Genomic DNA, 15326 nt, shown 5'->3' with positions numbered 1-15326 from the left:
ATCCATCATTAAAATAAGAGTTAATTCCTTTCTGCCCTGGAGAACATGTTTCCTAATTGCAGTGTTCCCAGAGATCATCCACCTGAACTATGAGGGGTCTAAAAGGGTAAACAAGTGAGGAACAGCTATTGGTATTCAGGAAATTTATTCTGAAATAGTAAGCACTAAAAAGAGATATTTTGATGTCTCCTAATATTTCAAAGTTCATCATTCCGAACAGGAACTAGACTTATTCATTGTTGCTCCAAGGGCCAGAAGTTACAGGAAGGAAATTTTGAATCAATAGAAGGAAGACCTTGCTCATCAAAATCCGTCCAATTGTGATAAAGTTTCTCTTGTAAAACAGTGAGTGTCCCATCACTAAAAATATTAAAGTCAAGGTCAGATAACTATGTCATTGGTGAGTAGAATGGATTTTTAAATTAAGAGTGAATCCGGACGAGATGAACTTCAAGGTCCCTTTTATCTTTCATATTCTGTAAGCTTAGAGATAAGAACTGACTTTCTTCCTGCAATCTTTCTTCAGCAGTCTGAAATCAAGGAAATAAATCATTCTGAACCATCTGGTGGCCTGCATGGTCCCTGACCCAATAATATTTTATGACATATTTGAAATCTGTGAAAAATGACAAAGTGGAAATAGAGCAGTAATCACACATTTTAAAAACATTTTTATCAGAGGTATTGTTTGGTTTGGCACACAGCTCCTCAAATATCCGTAATGAGCTATCCACTTGTATAAAAGTATACATTCAAAAATTCACAGATGAAAATATCTCTGAACATCAATTTGGTTCTGTCCCATTCATTCATTCAAAAATGTTGCTTACTGGTTTCCAAGTGCTGTTATGAATGCTGGAGATAAAGTGGAGAATGTTGGAGACAAAAAGTTCTCCTGCAGTATAACTTATATTCTAGATAGACATTTAACAAGAAAAAAATAGCTATAAAAGATCATTTCAAGTGGTGAAAAGCACTTTGAAGACTCTGAACAGGGCCATGTGCTAAAGAATGACTTTCTTGGTGAAAGTGAAGTGAAAGTCACTCAGTCGTATCCAACTCTTTGTGACCCCATGGACTGTAGTAGAATGGGTAGCCTTTCCCTTCCCCAGGGTCTCCCCAACCCAGGGATTGAACCCAGCTGCCTGCATTGCAGGCAGATTTTTTACAAGCTGAGCCAGAAGGGAAGCCCAAGAATACTGGAGTGGGTAGCCTATCCCTTCTCCAGTGGATCTTCCTGACCCAGGAACTAAATCAGGGTCTCCTGCATTGCAGGTAGATTCTTTACCAACTGAACTATCAGGGAAGCCCTATGAAGGAATTACTTAAGACAGGCTGTTTAGGAACAGGTTCTCTTAGGGGATGACATTTGAACCTGGCCCAGTTGGTGACAAAGATTCAGCCTGGCAAAGATCTTCTGAAGAGTATCTTTTTTGCCCAGAAAACTGCAAGTGTAAAAGCTACCCCTCCTTCAACCTGGAGGTGGCTGGGCTATGGATTCCTGGCTACTTCCTACCCTCTAATTTGATTTTTAATGTAATCACACTCTCTAAATACTAGGTGTGAGACTTGGCTTCAGTGAAACATCAGTGTTTAAGTTGGTAAAATACAGGACTAAGCTGCATCTCTTCCTTATCTCCCCTGCTGAGTTTTCCATCTTGTCAGCTACTAGAGCTCTAGACTTGACCGGAGAATAAGAAGAGAGAAAAAAGACTAAAGAAGGCTTGTAAAATTAAAAGTCTGGGTGAAATAGGGACTTCTTACTCCTTGCCCAGGGACCTGACCCCAAGCCCAGCTCTTGGATGGGCTTCAAGAGAAAAGTGATACTGTTGTAATTGTTTTTTATATTTGCATGCATTTTTTCAGCGACTGGTATCCATAGCTTTCATCAGCTTTTCTTGGGAAAAGACAATATACCTAAAAGTGTGAAGAACCACAGTTGTAGGGAATAGTTACAGTGTTTGCTATCTCAGATAGAAAATGAAGCAAAAACATCTCCTCAAAAAAAATTGAAAAAGTATTTTTGTCCTCTTTGTGCCACCTCAAGAAAAAGAGATGGATGTAAACAAGCTCACAACAGGCCCTATTTCAAAAGGACCAACTCAAATGTATAAGCAAGAGGGAGAGAGAGTCAAGTAAAGTATACGTCCAAAGACACAATCCTTTGTTTTGTAGTTAGGAGAAAGACAACTGTTCAGAGATGGACTGCTTCTTCAGAAAACTAGTTATTCACAGAGGTTATGTAAGGGCCAGACAGTGAGCTGGTTTCCACGAAGCTGTGTGCCATTTAGACACTTTTTCTTTAGACCTTTAATCTTGACAAGTTCCCTGTGGTATTGGGTTTGAATATCAAATATTCTTAATACTTTCCTTTATGGCAAATAATTTTGCCCTAAACCATTTCTTCCTCTTTAGATGGTTGGTTGTTTCTTTTCTGAGTGACAGAAAACTTCTCTATATAAATAGAGAGATAGAAGAGGGCAGGGCTTCCCCGGTGGTTTAGGGGTAAAATAATCTGCCTGCAGTGCAGGAGATGCAGGAGTCTTGGGTTCAATCCCTGGGTCGGAAAGATCCCCTGGAGGAGGAAATGGCAACCCACTCCAGTAGTCTGGCCTGGAGAATCCCATGGACAGAAGAGTCCGGCTGGGTTCATGGGGTCGCAGAGTTGGACATGACTAAGCACAAGCCTGAGGGGTGTGGATATGAAGGGGATGTGTCTTCCTCTCTGAATCCAGACTTGCAGGAAGAAGAACTGAGATGATGACGGTGTGTCTAGGTCCTCAGTCCTCTCAGAAAGTAAACGGACTTGCAGAGATGCTCCCCTAAGCATGGTGATCATGTGAGATGGCTTGTTTTGAGGTTTTTCTCCCAGTTGTGTGTTAACCTTTCGGTGAGCTGAGAGTCAGGAATTCAGCCTTCTCCGGATTGGAGGTCCTGGCCCCACCCATCTTCTTTGGAAGACTGTTCTGCTGTTCTGCTTTGGAAGACTGTTCTGCTGTTCTGCTGTCCCTGAAAATATTCATTTTATAATCTACGTACATTTTTTTCTGGGGAGGGGCAGTAATCTCAGCCCTCAACTCTTTTTGTTAATACTCTTCTCCTGTCAACATTTTTGTTAGAATTAGAAAGGTGAGTCAGTACTATGTGTCTGGTTTGACTAATAGAGGTTTAAGTTTATGATTTGCACACACAGCATCCTGCACACATAAATATTATGTCAGCACTTCTGAACCAGAGGAAGAAGGATGACAGTGTTGTGGGTACAAAAGGACAGGGTGGGGAATGGGGGTGTGGCCTTCTGGCAAGCTCTACCTAGGTATGGGATGGATTATTTTTTTCCCAGCTTATCCTGCTGTTGTGCTCCTAGTGGGATTCTTCTCAGGACCAAGTAAATTGCCATGCCCCAAACAAACAAAATTAGGGGCAACTGTTGAAAAAAGGAGCCCAAAGCAGGAAGGAAGAGGTAACAGCTTAGAACCTTGGCCAGGTACCATCCAGTTGCATTACTGTGAAATTGGTTAAATCAGTGAAGGAATGATCCTCCTGTCAGTGGCTAGAAACAGAGGCGGGAAGGAGATGATCCTGACCTGAGGCATGGGAAGAAGCCTGACACTGGTGGGCGGTTCTTCATTGCCACTGTCTTTATAATGGAGTTGTGGGGTGAGAACACGCAGAGCGGGTAGTAGATACTGGGTCTCCAGTCTTATTAAAAGCTAAGTGAATGTTAGCCAGTTGCTGAAAAACATTTGGGTAGCTTGGGTCCCTAAAGGACTTTTCAAGCAGAGGCAATGGTGCAGAATTAGAGCTAGAAGCAGGACCGCCCAGTGGGCACAGGGGGCCTGGGGAGGGCTGGACAGAGCAGGCGCTGACTTATGAAAAGCCCTATATGTCCTGCTAATGCGTGTATTTTATCCTGAAGTCTGTGAGTAGTTGCCAGATGAAAAGAAACAAATTCACCAATTTGAGGCATTGTTAGGAAAGCAAAGCTGAGGACAGAGTAGTTATGGGATGCTGATTTATTAATGATGACGTGCCATTTTCAGATAAACACACATAGAATTGCCTGAATGGTGAACGGCAGGAAGCTTTTCAAGTTCTGTGGTTATTTAGATGGAATATCCCCAAGAAGTTCCGTTCTCAGGGCTCCTTTATATAAAGCAAAGACACTCCCTCGTGACTCTCTGCTGACTTCATTATCTCTTCCATTAACTGCTGGCAGGGATCGGGTTGACTGGGACCTGGGGTGATAGCTGTTTTATCATCCAAGCCTTGCAGGACCAGTTTGGGCTTGGTGGGGGTGGAAATCCCTTTTATCTTCAAGCTTTGCTTGATCTAATCAGATCTTGAACTGTTCTGCTGGTTTTGCTTCGGGTATACAAATGCCTTCTTTCCTTTCTCTCTCTGTCTCGGTACAGTCACTGGCGAGTTTCCTGTTACCTATTCACTATTCAAACCACTTATTTTTCCTCCTGTGCTTTATTAGTAGAGACTTGCAAATTTTGCCTTTAGAAGGTACCGATATAGAAAGCCATAATAATATTTTGACCTGAGAAAGTACCTCACAAAGTAACAATTTTAAATTTATGCTTTAAAAAAATCATGAGGTTGGCTTTGTGGAGTCTGAGTGGAGGTGAGAATTGTGTCTTGATTGGGTGAGAAGAGAATCAGGCAGGGAACTGTGCAGGTAATTCATGTGAGTGATTATAAGGGCTGGAGTTCAGATGTGCCATTGAGGAGGGCAAGGAGGGAATGAATGTGAAAGATATTTAAAGGGAGAGAATGAATAGAATGATGACTGGGGTGGGTGGGGGCAGTGAGTGACAGGGAAGCTGAGGACAAGGATGCTTGACATTGACGTGGACTCTGGAGAGATGAAGAAGTCATTTGTGGAGGGGAGCAGTAGAATTAGGTTAGCTCCATTTTGGAAATGCTGAGCTTAAGGTTCCTGTCAGGTCTTCCATGTGCAGAAACCCACTGGAAGTATGAAGCTCAGGAGACAGAATTCAGCCAGAGATCTGGGTTTTGTGTGCCCTCTTTAGGAAAGTGCTAGCTCCAAATACAATGGCTTGGATGAGGTAAAACTCTGTTTCTCTCTCATAGATCAGTCAGCTGGTCCAGGCTGCCAGGCAGCCCTATTGTACAGGTTTGCCCAGGGGTCTTCGGTAGTTAGACAGTGTCACTTTTTTAAACACTTGTCTTCCATATTTGCTCCTATTTTCCTCAAGTTGCAGTAGTGGGGAGGAGGAGGAAGTAGGAAGGGGACCATCCAGTGCGTGAAGCTCCGCCCTCCGCACCTCTGCACGCATTTGCTTGGCTCACAAGGCTGTACTTAGCAGCAAGGAAGGCTGGTAAGTGTGGTCTCTGGATAGGAGGCTACGTTCCTGTAGAAAATGCTATGCTAGGAAGAGTGGAGAACAGACTAGGGCAAGTGGGATGTCTTAACAGTTTCCAGGTGTTATCAATATGTCAGTCAGTCAGTTCAGTCTCAGTCGTGTCCGACTCTTTGCGACCCCATGAATCGCAGCACGCCAGGCCTACCTGTCCATCACCAACTCCCGGAGTTCACCCAAACTCATGTCCATCGAGTCAGTGATGCCATCCAGCCATCTCATCCTCTGTCGTCCCCTTCTCCTCCTGTCCCCAATCCCTCCCATCATCCGAGTCTTTTCCAATGAGTCAACTCTTCGCATGAGGTGGCCAAAGTACTGGAGCTTCAGCTTTAGCATCCTTCCTTCCAAAGAAATCCCAGGGCTGATCTCCATCAGAATGGACCGGTTGGATCTCCTTGCAGTCCAAGGGGCTCTCAAGAGTCTTCTCCAACACCACAGTTCAAAGGTATCAATATGCAGGAGGCAATAGATTCATAGGAGGAGGTAAATCTACACAAAGAGATGGCGTAAAATATGCAGCAAAGGACAGAAGCTGGGAAGTGGCAATACTTAAAGACAGAGAAGACACCTGTTGTAGGTAGAGAAGAAATGGAAAGCAGTCTCCTGAAAGCCAAGGGAGGAGAGGATTCTAGGAATGAGTTTTCCTTAGTGAGGAAGCATGGTTCAGAGGTTTAGGCTAGGCTCCAAACTAAACTCTTTGGATTAACCTCTCTGTGCTTCATTTTTATTGCCTTTAAAATGAAGATAACCAGAATACCGATCTCATGTGAGTGAATTAGCATGTTTATAACCCTTCAAATAGTGCCTGTTTGTAATATATACTACAGTAATGGCTGAGAGATTGAAAAGGACACATGGGGTTTTTCAAATAGAGTCATATGTAGAACTCTCCGAGCAAGCATTTTATATACATTATATAAATGTATATATAAGCCCTATAACAATTATTTGAAGGTGCTGTATCATTATATCCATTTTACAGATAAGAAAGGTGAGGCACAATGAGGTTCAGTGCCCTAGTCCAGTTTCATAGAGCTTAGTCAGTGACTGAACTCCAATCTATTTGATTCGAAAGCCCATACTTGTATTAGTCACTAAAATTTCAAGATGTGGAGTACATGGTGAGGAGCAAGCTGAGTGTTTGTAGACTTTTTTCACCTCTAAACCTCAATTTCCTTATCCATTAAATGAGATAATAGTAGTGTCTGCCTCATTATAATTAAAAAAAAATTAAGCTACTTAATAAACCCTTAGCAAATCACTTGACATGAAATAAACACAAATCTTCAATGCATGGTGGTAGCTAATGACAATAATAACAGGAATTTATTAACATTTATTAGGGTAAATAGAAAAAATAGTGACCCATGATTAGATTTTTAACTAACCAAATTGCCCTAAATTTTGCTAGTAATGGCAGGAAAATATGCATTTTCTGGTTCTATTTGTGTTGGCTGAAGGTAGATTTTAGACCAAGGTATTGGGGACTTCATGTGGTTTCTCATTTTGTTTTCACATCTTTCCAGTTCTTCAGGACAAACATTTAGGTGGACAAAAGGGCCCAGTGAGAGATGACATCTAATGAGCGGTTTGTATTTATACACTTTCTGCTCAGACAGTGAACATCTGCCCCTGCACCTTACCTTCCTAGGGAGAATACCACCTTCTGGGTTTTCTGACACTTGTTGTTCACTCTCTAAGTCGTGTCTAACTCTTTGCACACCAGGCTCCTCTGTCCTTCACTGTCTCCTGGAGTTTGCGTGGAATCATGTGCATTGAGTCAGCAATGCTGTCTACCCATCTCATCCTCTGTAGTTCCCTTTTCCTTTTGTCTTCATCCTTTCCCAGCATCAGGGTCTTTTCCCAGTGAGAGGGCTCTTCACATCAGGTGGCCAAAGTACTGGAACTTCAGCTTCAGCGTCAGTCCTTCCAAAAAATATTCAGGGTTGATTTCCTTTAGGATTGACTGGTTTGATCTCCTTGCTGTCCAAGGGACTCTGAAGAGTCTTCTCCAGCACCACAATTCAAAAGCATCCATTCTTCGACACTCAGCCATTTTTATGGTTCAACTCTCACATCTGTACATGACTGTTGGAAAAACCATAACTTTGACTATACTGATCTTTGTCACAGACTGATGTCTCTGCTTTTTAACATGCTGTCTAGCTTTGTCATAGCTTTCCTTTCAAGGAGCAAGCATCTTTTAATTTCATGGCTGCAGTCACCATCTATGGTGATTTTGGAGCCCAGGAAAATAAAATCTTTCACTGCTTTCACTTTTCCCCCTTCTATTAGCCATGAAGTGATGGGAGTGGATGCCATAATCTGAGTTTTTATAATGTTGAGCTTTAAGATAGCTTTTTCATTCTCCTCTTTCACCCTCATATTTTTGGTAAAAATGACAGATGTTCAATAAATGTAGTCTTTTAAACTTAGGATTCTTCTTCTCTAATGGGGATCTTGTGAAGATGAAATGAGATACAAGGGTCTGTGGTTTTGTTTTGAGGTACACAAAGACTTTTTCTACTGCATTTCCTGTGTATAGGTTTGAGTAACTTTACTCTTAACAGAACAGAAAATCCTGTAGTGAATTTTATTGCTTGCTGTTTAACTTTTTTTAAGGACAGGTTTATTTTCCTGCAGAGCTAATGATTATCAGTGGAGAACTTTTGCTCCAACCTGTTTAAAGCTCATGAACTCATGAACTGCTGTCACTCAGTTTTTCAATTTTAAAATAAATAGGACTGAATGTTACTTATTTGTACCTGATAGTTAACACTGTCATAAACTTGGGAGTTATGTTTATTATGAAGAATCAGTTATGAAGATATCAATACTGGTGTGTATTGGCACCTAGATTTTATTTATACTTTATCTTCATAAGCACATTAGAAGTCTGCCTAATTTTTTGATGTGGCCTGTGAATATTGAGTACTGAAAAGCCACAGGAGTTCTAATTTTAGAAACTCATTTTGGAGCTTGATCAGAGAATAATTTCAAGTGTATAATTTCCTCAAGTGAAGTAAGGCATCTTGACATGCCTTCAGATAGATTCCAGGAAATACAGGGATTAGTGATTTCTCTCTGATAAAAAGGTAGTGTTGTATTTACAGTTGACCAGAATTTTAACATTGCAGCAAGCAAAGTAGGTTAGCCAGCTTGTCTTATTCCATACCTTTGAATTATCTGAGGTTATTAATGCAGTGCTAACATGGCTTTATTTAGGAAGAAAACATATTCAAGGTAAATCAACTCAGTATTTTATTTTGAGAAAAGCAAATAAATGCAATCTAGTTCTTTCCTATTGTGAGTAAAAGAGTCTTTGTGAAATGGAATGCAGTTCTGAACTCTAACATTTCTGTTTCCTCTTTTGTCTCACTCAACAGCAAACACTCCACAGTGTTTGTTTTTGCAACTAAATATCTGTGAATAGTACAATAGATTATATAGAGACACATTTATATTTTTTCTTCTCTAGACTTAGTGTCTTGCTTTTCAACAAAAAAATCCAACTTTACACTGAAAAGTGTGAACCTTATTCATGATTATTTGGCTGGCTCAAAATAAGCTCACAACTTGTATTCAGACTGAACTACTTTGAAGAAGGTGTTGCAGAATAGGCCATAAACCCTGGAGTTGTTTCTATGAAGAATTCAGAGAGTGGCTGAGGCAGACAATCATATTGTACACAGAAATCTGAAAAAAATCCTCTCTTTTCAAGAAGAAGAATATTCATTTGGAAAGTTAATCCTTAACTTTAAGTAATGGTGTAAGCAATTCTCTGAAATTCAGCATGATACCTAATAGGCTGCAAGTTTTTACAGTGCCTCCTGAATTACCAAAGAAATATTAAATTATATGCAATGTAGGGAGATTTGTGCTTTATTTATATGTTTACACCTTGTATCTTTTAATGCAACATACAACAAAAAGGCACAATGGATGAATAATAAAAATAAGATTGATTTATTGCATAAAGGTAAATAAGTCCTAGAGAAGTAATGTAGAACATGATTAATATAATTAACTTTGCTGTGTGTTATATATAAAAGAGTAAATCCTAAGAGCTCTCATTACAACTCTTAAATATAAAAATGTTTCTTCTTTTTCTTTTCTTTTGTATCTATATGAGACAATGGATATTCAGTAAACTTATTGTGATAATCATTTCATGATATATGTAAGTCCAATTATGTTGTATGCCCTAAACTTACACAGTGCTGTGTGAATTATAACTCAATAAAACTGGAAGGGAAAAATAAATAAAATAGCAGTGGAAAGCCAGGATTAAAGAAAGAGTAATTGGACATGCTTGATGTGAAGGCAAATGGGATTACTGTGGTTATGTTTCATATTTGTCCTTGAGCTTTCTGAAAGCCCAGGTGGAACGACACATAATCGTCTGGATCATTTTAATGTTTAGAGGGCATGTATTCTAGTTTTTCAAAGGGAGCAAAATTCTAAAGTATTTTCTCAAGTGCAGTTTTATATCTACCACTCTAAAATACCTAGGAAAATACCTTCAATATTATTTTTCAATAAATGTATAGAGTAATTTGTTATGGTGTTTTTCAGTATCATTGAAATACACTTCAGTGGAAAATAATATGTAAGGGCACAGGTTAATATAGTGCAGCATGGCAGAATTTGGTAGTCTGGTGTGGTATTTAGATATAATAAGTTGAAGTACCTAGAGATGGCAATTGGTTTTATTTATTTTAAAGAGTCTGTAGATAACATCACTTTTGGGGGGGTTTTTGATAAAGAAGGACAAGGTATAATTTAATAAATTCTGATGACAAACTTAGTACTAAACTAAATACTTACATTCTGTCTAGTTTGGGATTTATCTTTGTAAACTAAATGAGGAAGTAATAGGGCTGATTTATTTATTAAAAATTGAGGAGTCTAACTAGGACCTTTGCTTTGAATAAACCACCTTTACCCTCCTTGACATGGAGATAATCTTCCAGTCCAGTGATCTCTAAGGAGGCCAGGTCCTGACTATGAGCTGTAATGATACAATCCTATGTCCACTTTTTTAGGGGGAACTGAAAAGCTTTTTTCACTGGGATGCAAACCCATTCATGACAGCCTAGATTGTCTTAATATTTTATTGCATTTTCTTGATGTGGCCACTGAGGTTTCCTTAGATTCCCAGAATCAATAAGTCTTCTAGACTTTGCTGAGGAAGCATAGAGCCTCAATCAATATTAGCCAGAGGTGAGATCTTAGGGCCTTCTTAGTTCTTTCTTGAACTTGTGCACAGTCCTGGGATTGAGCATAACCGTACTCACATGTGTAACTTTCTAGATCCCCACAAATATGTCAGAGCTTTGCCAAAACCACAAAGGACTTCACATTCTCCAGTTTTTCCCCTTCGGCTTTTGACTAGCCCATTGTGTGCAACTATTATCCACTGCCTCAGGCAGTCTCAGTGCTGAGCAGTTACCTGTGAATGCTTTTGACAAATACTCCCCAGAGGGAAAAGACTGTTGCCCAGGTTGAACTGCAAGTCAAGTCAAATAAAGACAGCTTTGCTAGTGATCTCTTTCAGGGAACCACCAGATAGGACAAATAATGACAGTTCTCTGACAGTGGGTCTTTGAAGGAGCTCCAACCCTTTTCTGTTGCCTTTGGTGGCTGCCAGACCACTGATTTTTACCATAATTGTGGGCTGTTTATTTTCAAGGCTCCTGCAGAGCTGGGGAAGGGGTATGGGAGTAAAGCAAATTAAAATGCCACAAAGCTTGCTGTTCTTACTGAGATTCAGGTGCTCCTCTTGAATAAATGCTCCTCAGATTGCTGCAAGCATTTGGTTAATTTCCAGAGTTCAAAAAAAAGTTGAATGGGGGAGAGGCTATTCAGAGGTCCTTTTTCTGCCAGTTTTGTGGATATTACTCTAGAAGTGCTTTTTAGCCATATTTTTACAAATTAAAAAGGTGAACTTTTTTACTTCTAAGTTCCCCTCCCACTCTGGAACATTCACTGTTATCTAATATATCACATTCCCAAATATCCTAGATAATATAATTTACTCTATCTTTGTTTTGGTATATGTGGCTGTTTAAAATAAAATTGAAACAGACTTTACTGAATGCCAGAATATGAAGCACAGTTGATTTCTGCTTTGTTTTAATCACAGATTAAAAAGTATTACCTTTTCTGCATAGTTATTCAGCTTAGAGTGAGTTAGTCTAAAGGGATGGGAGATCTTTACATGCCAATGGGAAAAACTATATGGGTAAAATTTAAGCACCAGAGACTGCTGAAAAGGTAAAAATCAAATAATAATTGACTTATTTCACAGGATTGTATTATTAGCATATGTATTTCTTGAGTAGTTTACCTTTAATTGTGGAATTTATTTTAATTGTTCTTTATTCATTAAAGATCTATTTTTGTACTAAGTACTGAAAACATAGTTGAGGAGTCAACTAAACCATCCATGCAAAGCCATTTTATATCAATTTCTTTGGAGATGGATATGATGATCTGTGCTGCATTACTTAGCAATGATGTTAATTTCCAAATGTCTGAAGCTAAACCTTTATAAGTAGTTTTGGTGCGCCTCTTTCCAAACTATGTTAAAGATTTTTTTGCTTCATGAGGAGAGTCATGATCTAAAGTCTCAGTGGCAAACATCATTTTGGATAGTTACTTCACTGTCTTGAGAAACAGTGACCTCCACCTTCGCTGTTACAGGTGGGAAAGGATTATTTCATCAGTACTCAGTGGGAATACAATGCTATGCTTTTGGTGTTTTATTCTCTAAAAAAGTGTTGTACTCATACTTGTCCATTAATACGTGCTTTTCACAGATTCTGCATCTCTTTTAATTTGTGCTTTCTAATCTTCTGTGGGCTGATATACCGGATGAATCTGATCCCCACTGAGTTCTTACTATATATGAGATCCCATTCTAGGTGTTTAATGGTGTTTGTTCACTTAATTTTGCCAAGATCACAAACAGGCTGGCCCTATTATCATTCGTGTTTTCATACAAGAAAACTGAATCACAGAGAGATTAAGTAACATGGCCAAAGTCACAAAGCTTATACATAGCAGAGCAGGGATTTGAATTCAGAATTCTGGCTCTGAAGTTCATGATCTATATGGTGTCATATAAGGATGTTAGAATTACATATAAGCATAAGTGCAAATGGGTTCTGATGAATAACCTGAGTGGAACTCTTTGAAAAATACTTGAATGTCGGTGATTGTCTTGTGTCATCTGTCTTGGTTTCTCACTGTGTGTGTGTGTGTGTGTGTGTGTGTGTGTTAACTAGGTAAGATGACTAGAGAAGTTATTTTATTAAAGCAGTGTTAAGTATCAATAGTATTACTTATAAATATTTTAACTTCACTTTTGGTGAAATTGATAAAACTTTGCTAATGTTTTGCTGTTAATTTGCATTATATGGTATACCAGAAAAGGTAGTTACTGAAATGTGTCTGTGACTAGTTTTACATGATTTTTCTTTCTTAAAAGTAATGACTTATTAGGGTATAGTTACATATAAGTGTCTTTGGAAATTTAAGAATTATGTATTATATATTCCTCTCCTCTACTATAATGCACAAATTAACAATAGGCTGATTCAGTAGCCTTGGTTTCCTTGATTTAGTTGAGTTATTTATAGAATCTGGGGAAGGAAACAAGAAGACAGTTATTTTAATAATTAAAATTTATTTTCAAAGAATGCACACCTCTATCTCCCATCCAGTGGCTCACAGGGTTCCCTATTGAGAGTCACTATCTTAAAAGTTTGTAATTCAAGTTGTTTGGTTCCACTAACTGATGGATGATTTTTTTTTTTCCACTATTTTGATCCTCTGTAACACAGTCAGAGGAATATTGAGCATATTATTTCTTTTACAGGGTTGTGGGAAGAAAATGTATTCCTTTTTGAGAGGAACCAAACAGCTGCAGGTGCTGAGGTTTCTGGGGATCTCCATTGGAGTGACACAGATCCTGGCCATGATACTCACCATTACTCTACTCTGGGCTCTCTACTACGACAGACGGGAGCCTGGGACAGACCAAATGATGGCTCTGAAGAACGACACCACTCAGCACCTGCCTTGTCATTCAGTGGAACTGCTGAAACCAAGCCTGTCGAGGATCTTTGAACACACATCCATGGCGAACAGCTTTAACACACATTTTGAGATGGAGGAATTATAGAGACTGTCAAAGAAGGAAACCACAAATTTATTTTACTGGACTTGTGAATTTTTTGAACACACACTTAACTGTTTCAGAAATGTTTAGAAATGAAAATGTTGCCATAAAAGGATACCCAAGCACATAATGTTCCACTCTTTGAAAGGAAGTGGGAAAAGTTCCATATATGATAAAGCACCACGTGGACAATAGGTGATACCTTTTGTAATGCTGGACAGATCTAATACCCACTTTAAAGCCTGTGTAAGATTTTTACTGAACACAGTTATGCTTTGAGGTTTATGCTTTGGCAGTGTTTGACCAGCATTTCTGCATCCATGTAAATGTGCCGAAACATGCTAGGTGGAGTTGGAGCTACAGTAAAGTTTGATTTACTTCCATAAGCTTACTAGTATATAAAGTTCCAAATAACTGCTAACATAGGAAGTTAGACAGTACTAATGACTTTTATTACTTGGTGATATATTCTTTTGAGGAGAAATAGATTATACATAAGTACACTCTGAAGATTGGTGACTACCTAAATGCGATTTTTGCTGGTTACTAAAAATATTCTTACTACTTACAAGAGCAAACTATAACATTGTCTAAAACTGATCAGGGATATATATGTATATGAGTCTGTGTTAAGTCTGTATAATTCAGTAGATTTCAGTTCTTATAACATTAAGAATAACAATTGTGAAAAGGATAAATCCATAGTGTATAGCACCATTATTTTAACCTTTCCTGTTAATAGAGCTTTAACATTCTGTCTTGGGTTTATATTACATACATAGTGTTAACTTAAATACTTAACCACTAATTTTGAAAAATTACTCATGTGATACAAAGGAATCATTATAATTCAGAATGCAGTCTAGTTTCTAGGAAGTATTAACAGAAAAAGTTTACATATAACTTTAGTTCATTCAGCAAAGACCTGGATGTTATCCTTCTGCCAAACTGAGACTCATTTTGACACTAAACACTTTCTAAAGGAACTTATCTTTGCCTTCTCCAAACTAGAAGCAGCAGTCTCCAAGTCTCAATATAATTCTACAGAGAATAGTTTTCCTTTTCTCTAGCAAAAAGCCAAGAAAATCTTAAAGTAAGTGACAATTTAGCTAGAGGTTTTCTTTGCCTTATTTCACTGATTAAGATACTGTGGTGAATTACACAGATTATTAAATTTTTTACAAGAGTAAACTATATTTATTTGAAATGGGAAAAGTGCATTTTACTGTATTTTGTGTATTATGTATATTTCTCAGAAAATAGAAAGGAAATTAAAATGTGTCAATAAATATTTTCTAGAGAGTAAAAATTTGCCTGAATCTAATTTTTATACTTTATAATCACTTTCACCATTCAAAATATTAGCCGGGGGGAAAATCTGAGACAACATGGTTGAATTAAGTAATAATAACTATCTCCAAAACCCAAAGCTACTCTGTAAGAATATGTATCTCACTGAAAAATGACAAAAAGATGCCCATTTACTTTTCAAGTTTTCTTTTTGAGCTAAATGATAAATAATGTAGTTGTCTGATATAATACAAAATATGCCCATTTATGTCAATTTACCTTCTCAATGTTTTCATATCCCAGTTTCTTAACGTAATTTTCTGAAGAAAATGAGCCTAAGGAATACAATATTTGAAATCAACTGATAAATATCATCTTCACCATAATTTAAATAAAGATTGAGTAGATAACTTGCTCACTCAGAACGTAAGCATCCCCAAGACTTCCCTGGTGGTACAGTG

At 38.3% G+C, this 15326-nt stretch overlaps 1 protein-coding gene across 7 annotated transcripts in view; it reads left to right on the top strand.

Moving 5' to 3' along the window:
* TSPAN12 (tetraspanin 12) overlaps positions 1-14884 on the top strand; it is a 67151-nt gene extending 52267 nt beyond the window's left edge. For all 7 annotated transcript variants that reach the window (XM_069586907.1, XM_069586912.1, XM_069586908.1 and 4 more), the window contains one exon: positions 13273-14884. In XM_069586907.1, the coding sequence (XP_069443008.1) occupies positions 13273-13578 (306 nt within the window). In that variant the 3' untranslated portion in view covers positions 13579-14884. The remainder of the gene's footprint in view (positions 1-13272) is intronic.
* The last annotated feature ends 442 nt before the right edge of the window (positions 14885-15326 follow it).

Source organism: Ovis canadensis, chromosome 4, assembly GCF_042477335.2.
Source record: "Ovis canadensis isolate MfBH-ARS-UI-01 breed Bighorn chromosome 4, ARS-UI_OviCan_v2, whole genome shotgun sequence".
Lineage (NCBI taxonomy): Eukaryota > Metazoa > Chordata > Mammalia > Artiodactyla > Bovidae > Ovis > Ovis canadensis.
The sequence above is the reverse complement of the archived record's forward strand: the minus strand, read 5'-3'. Positions and strand labels throughout refer to the sequence as shown.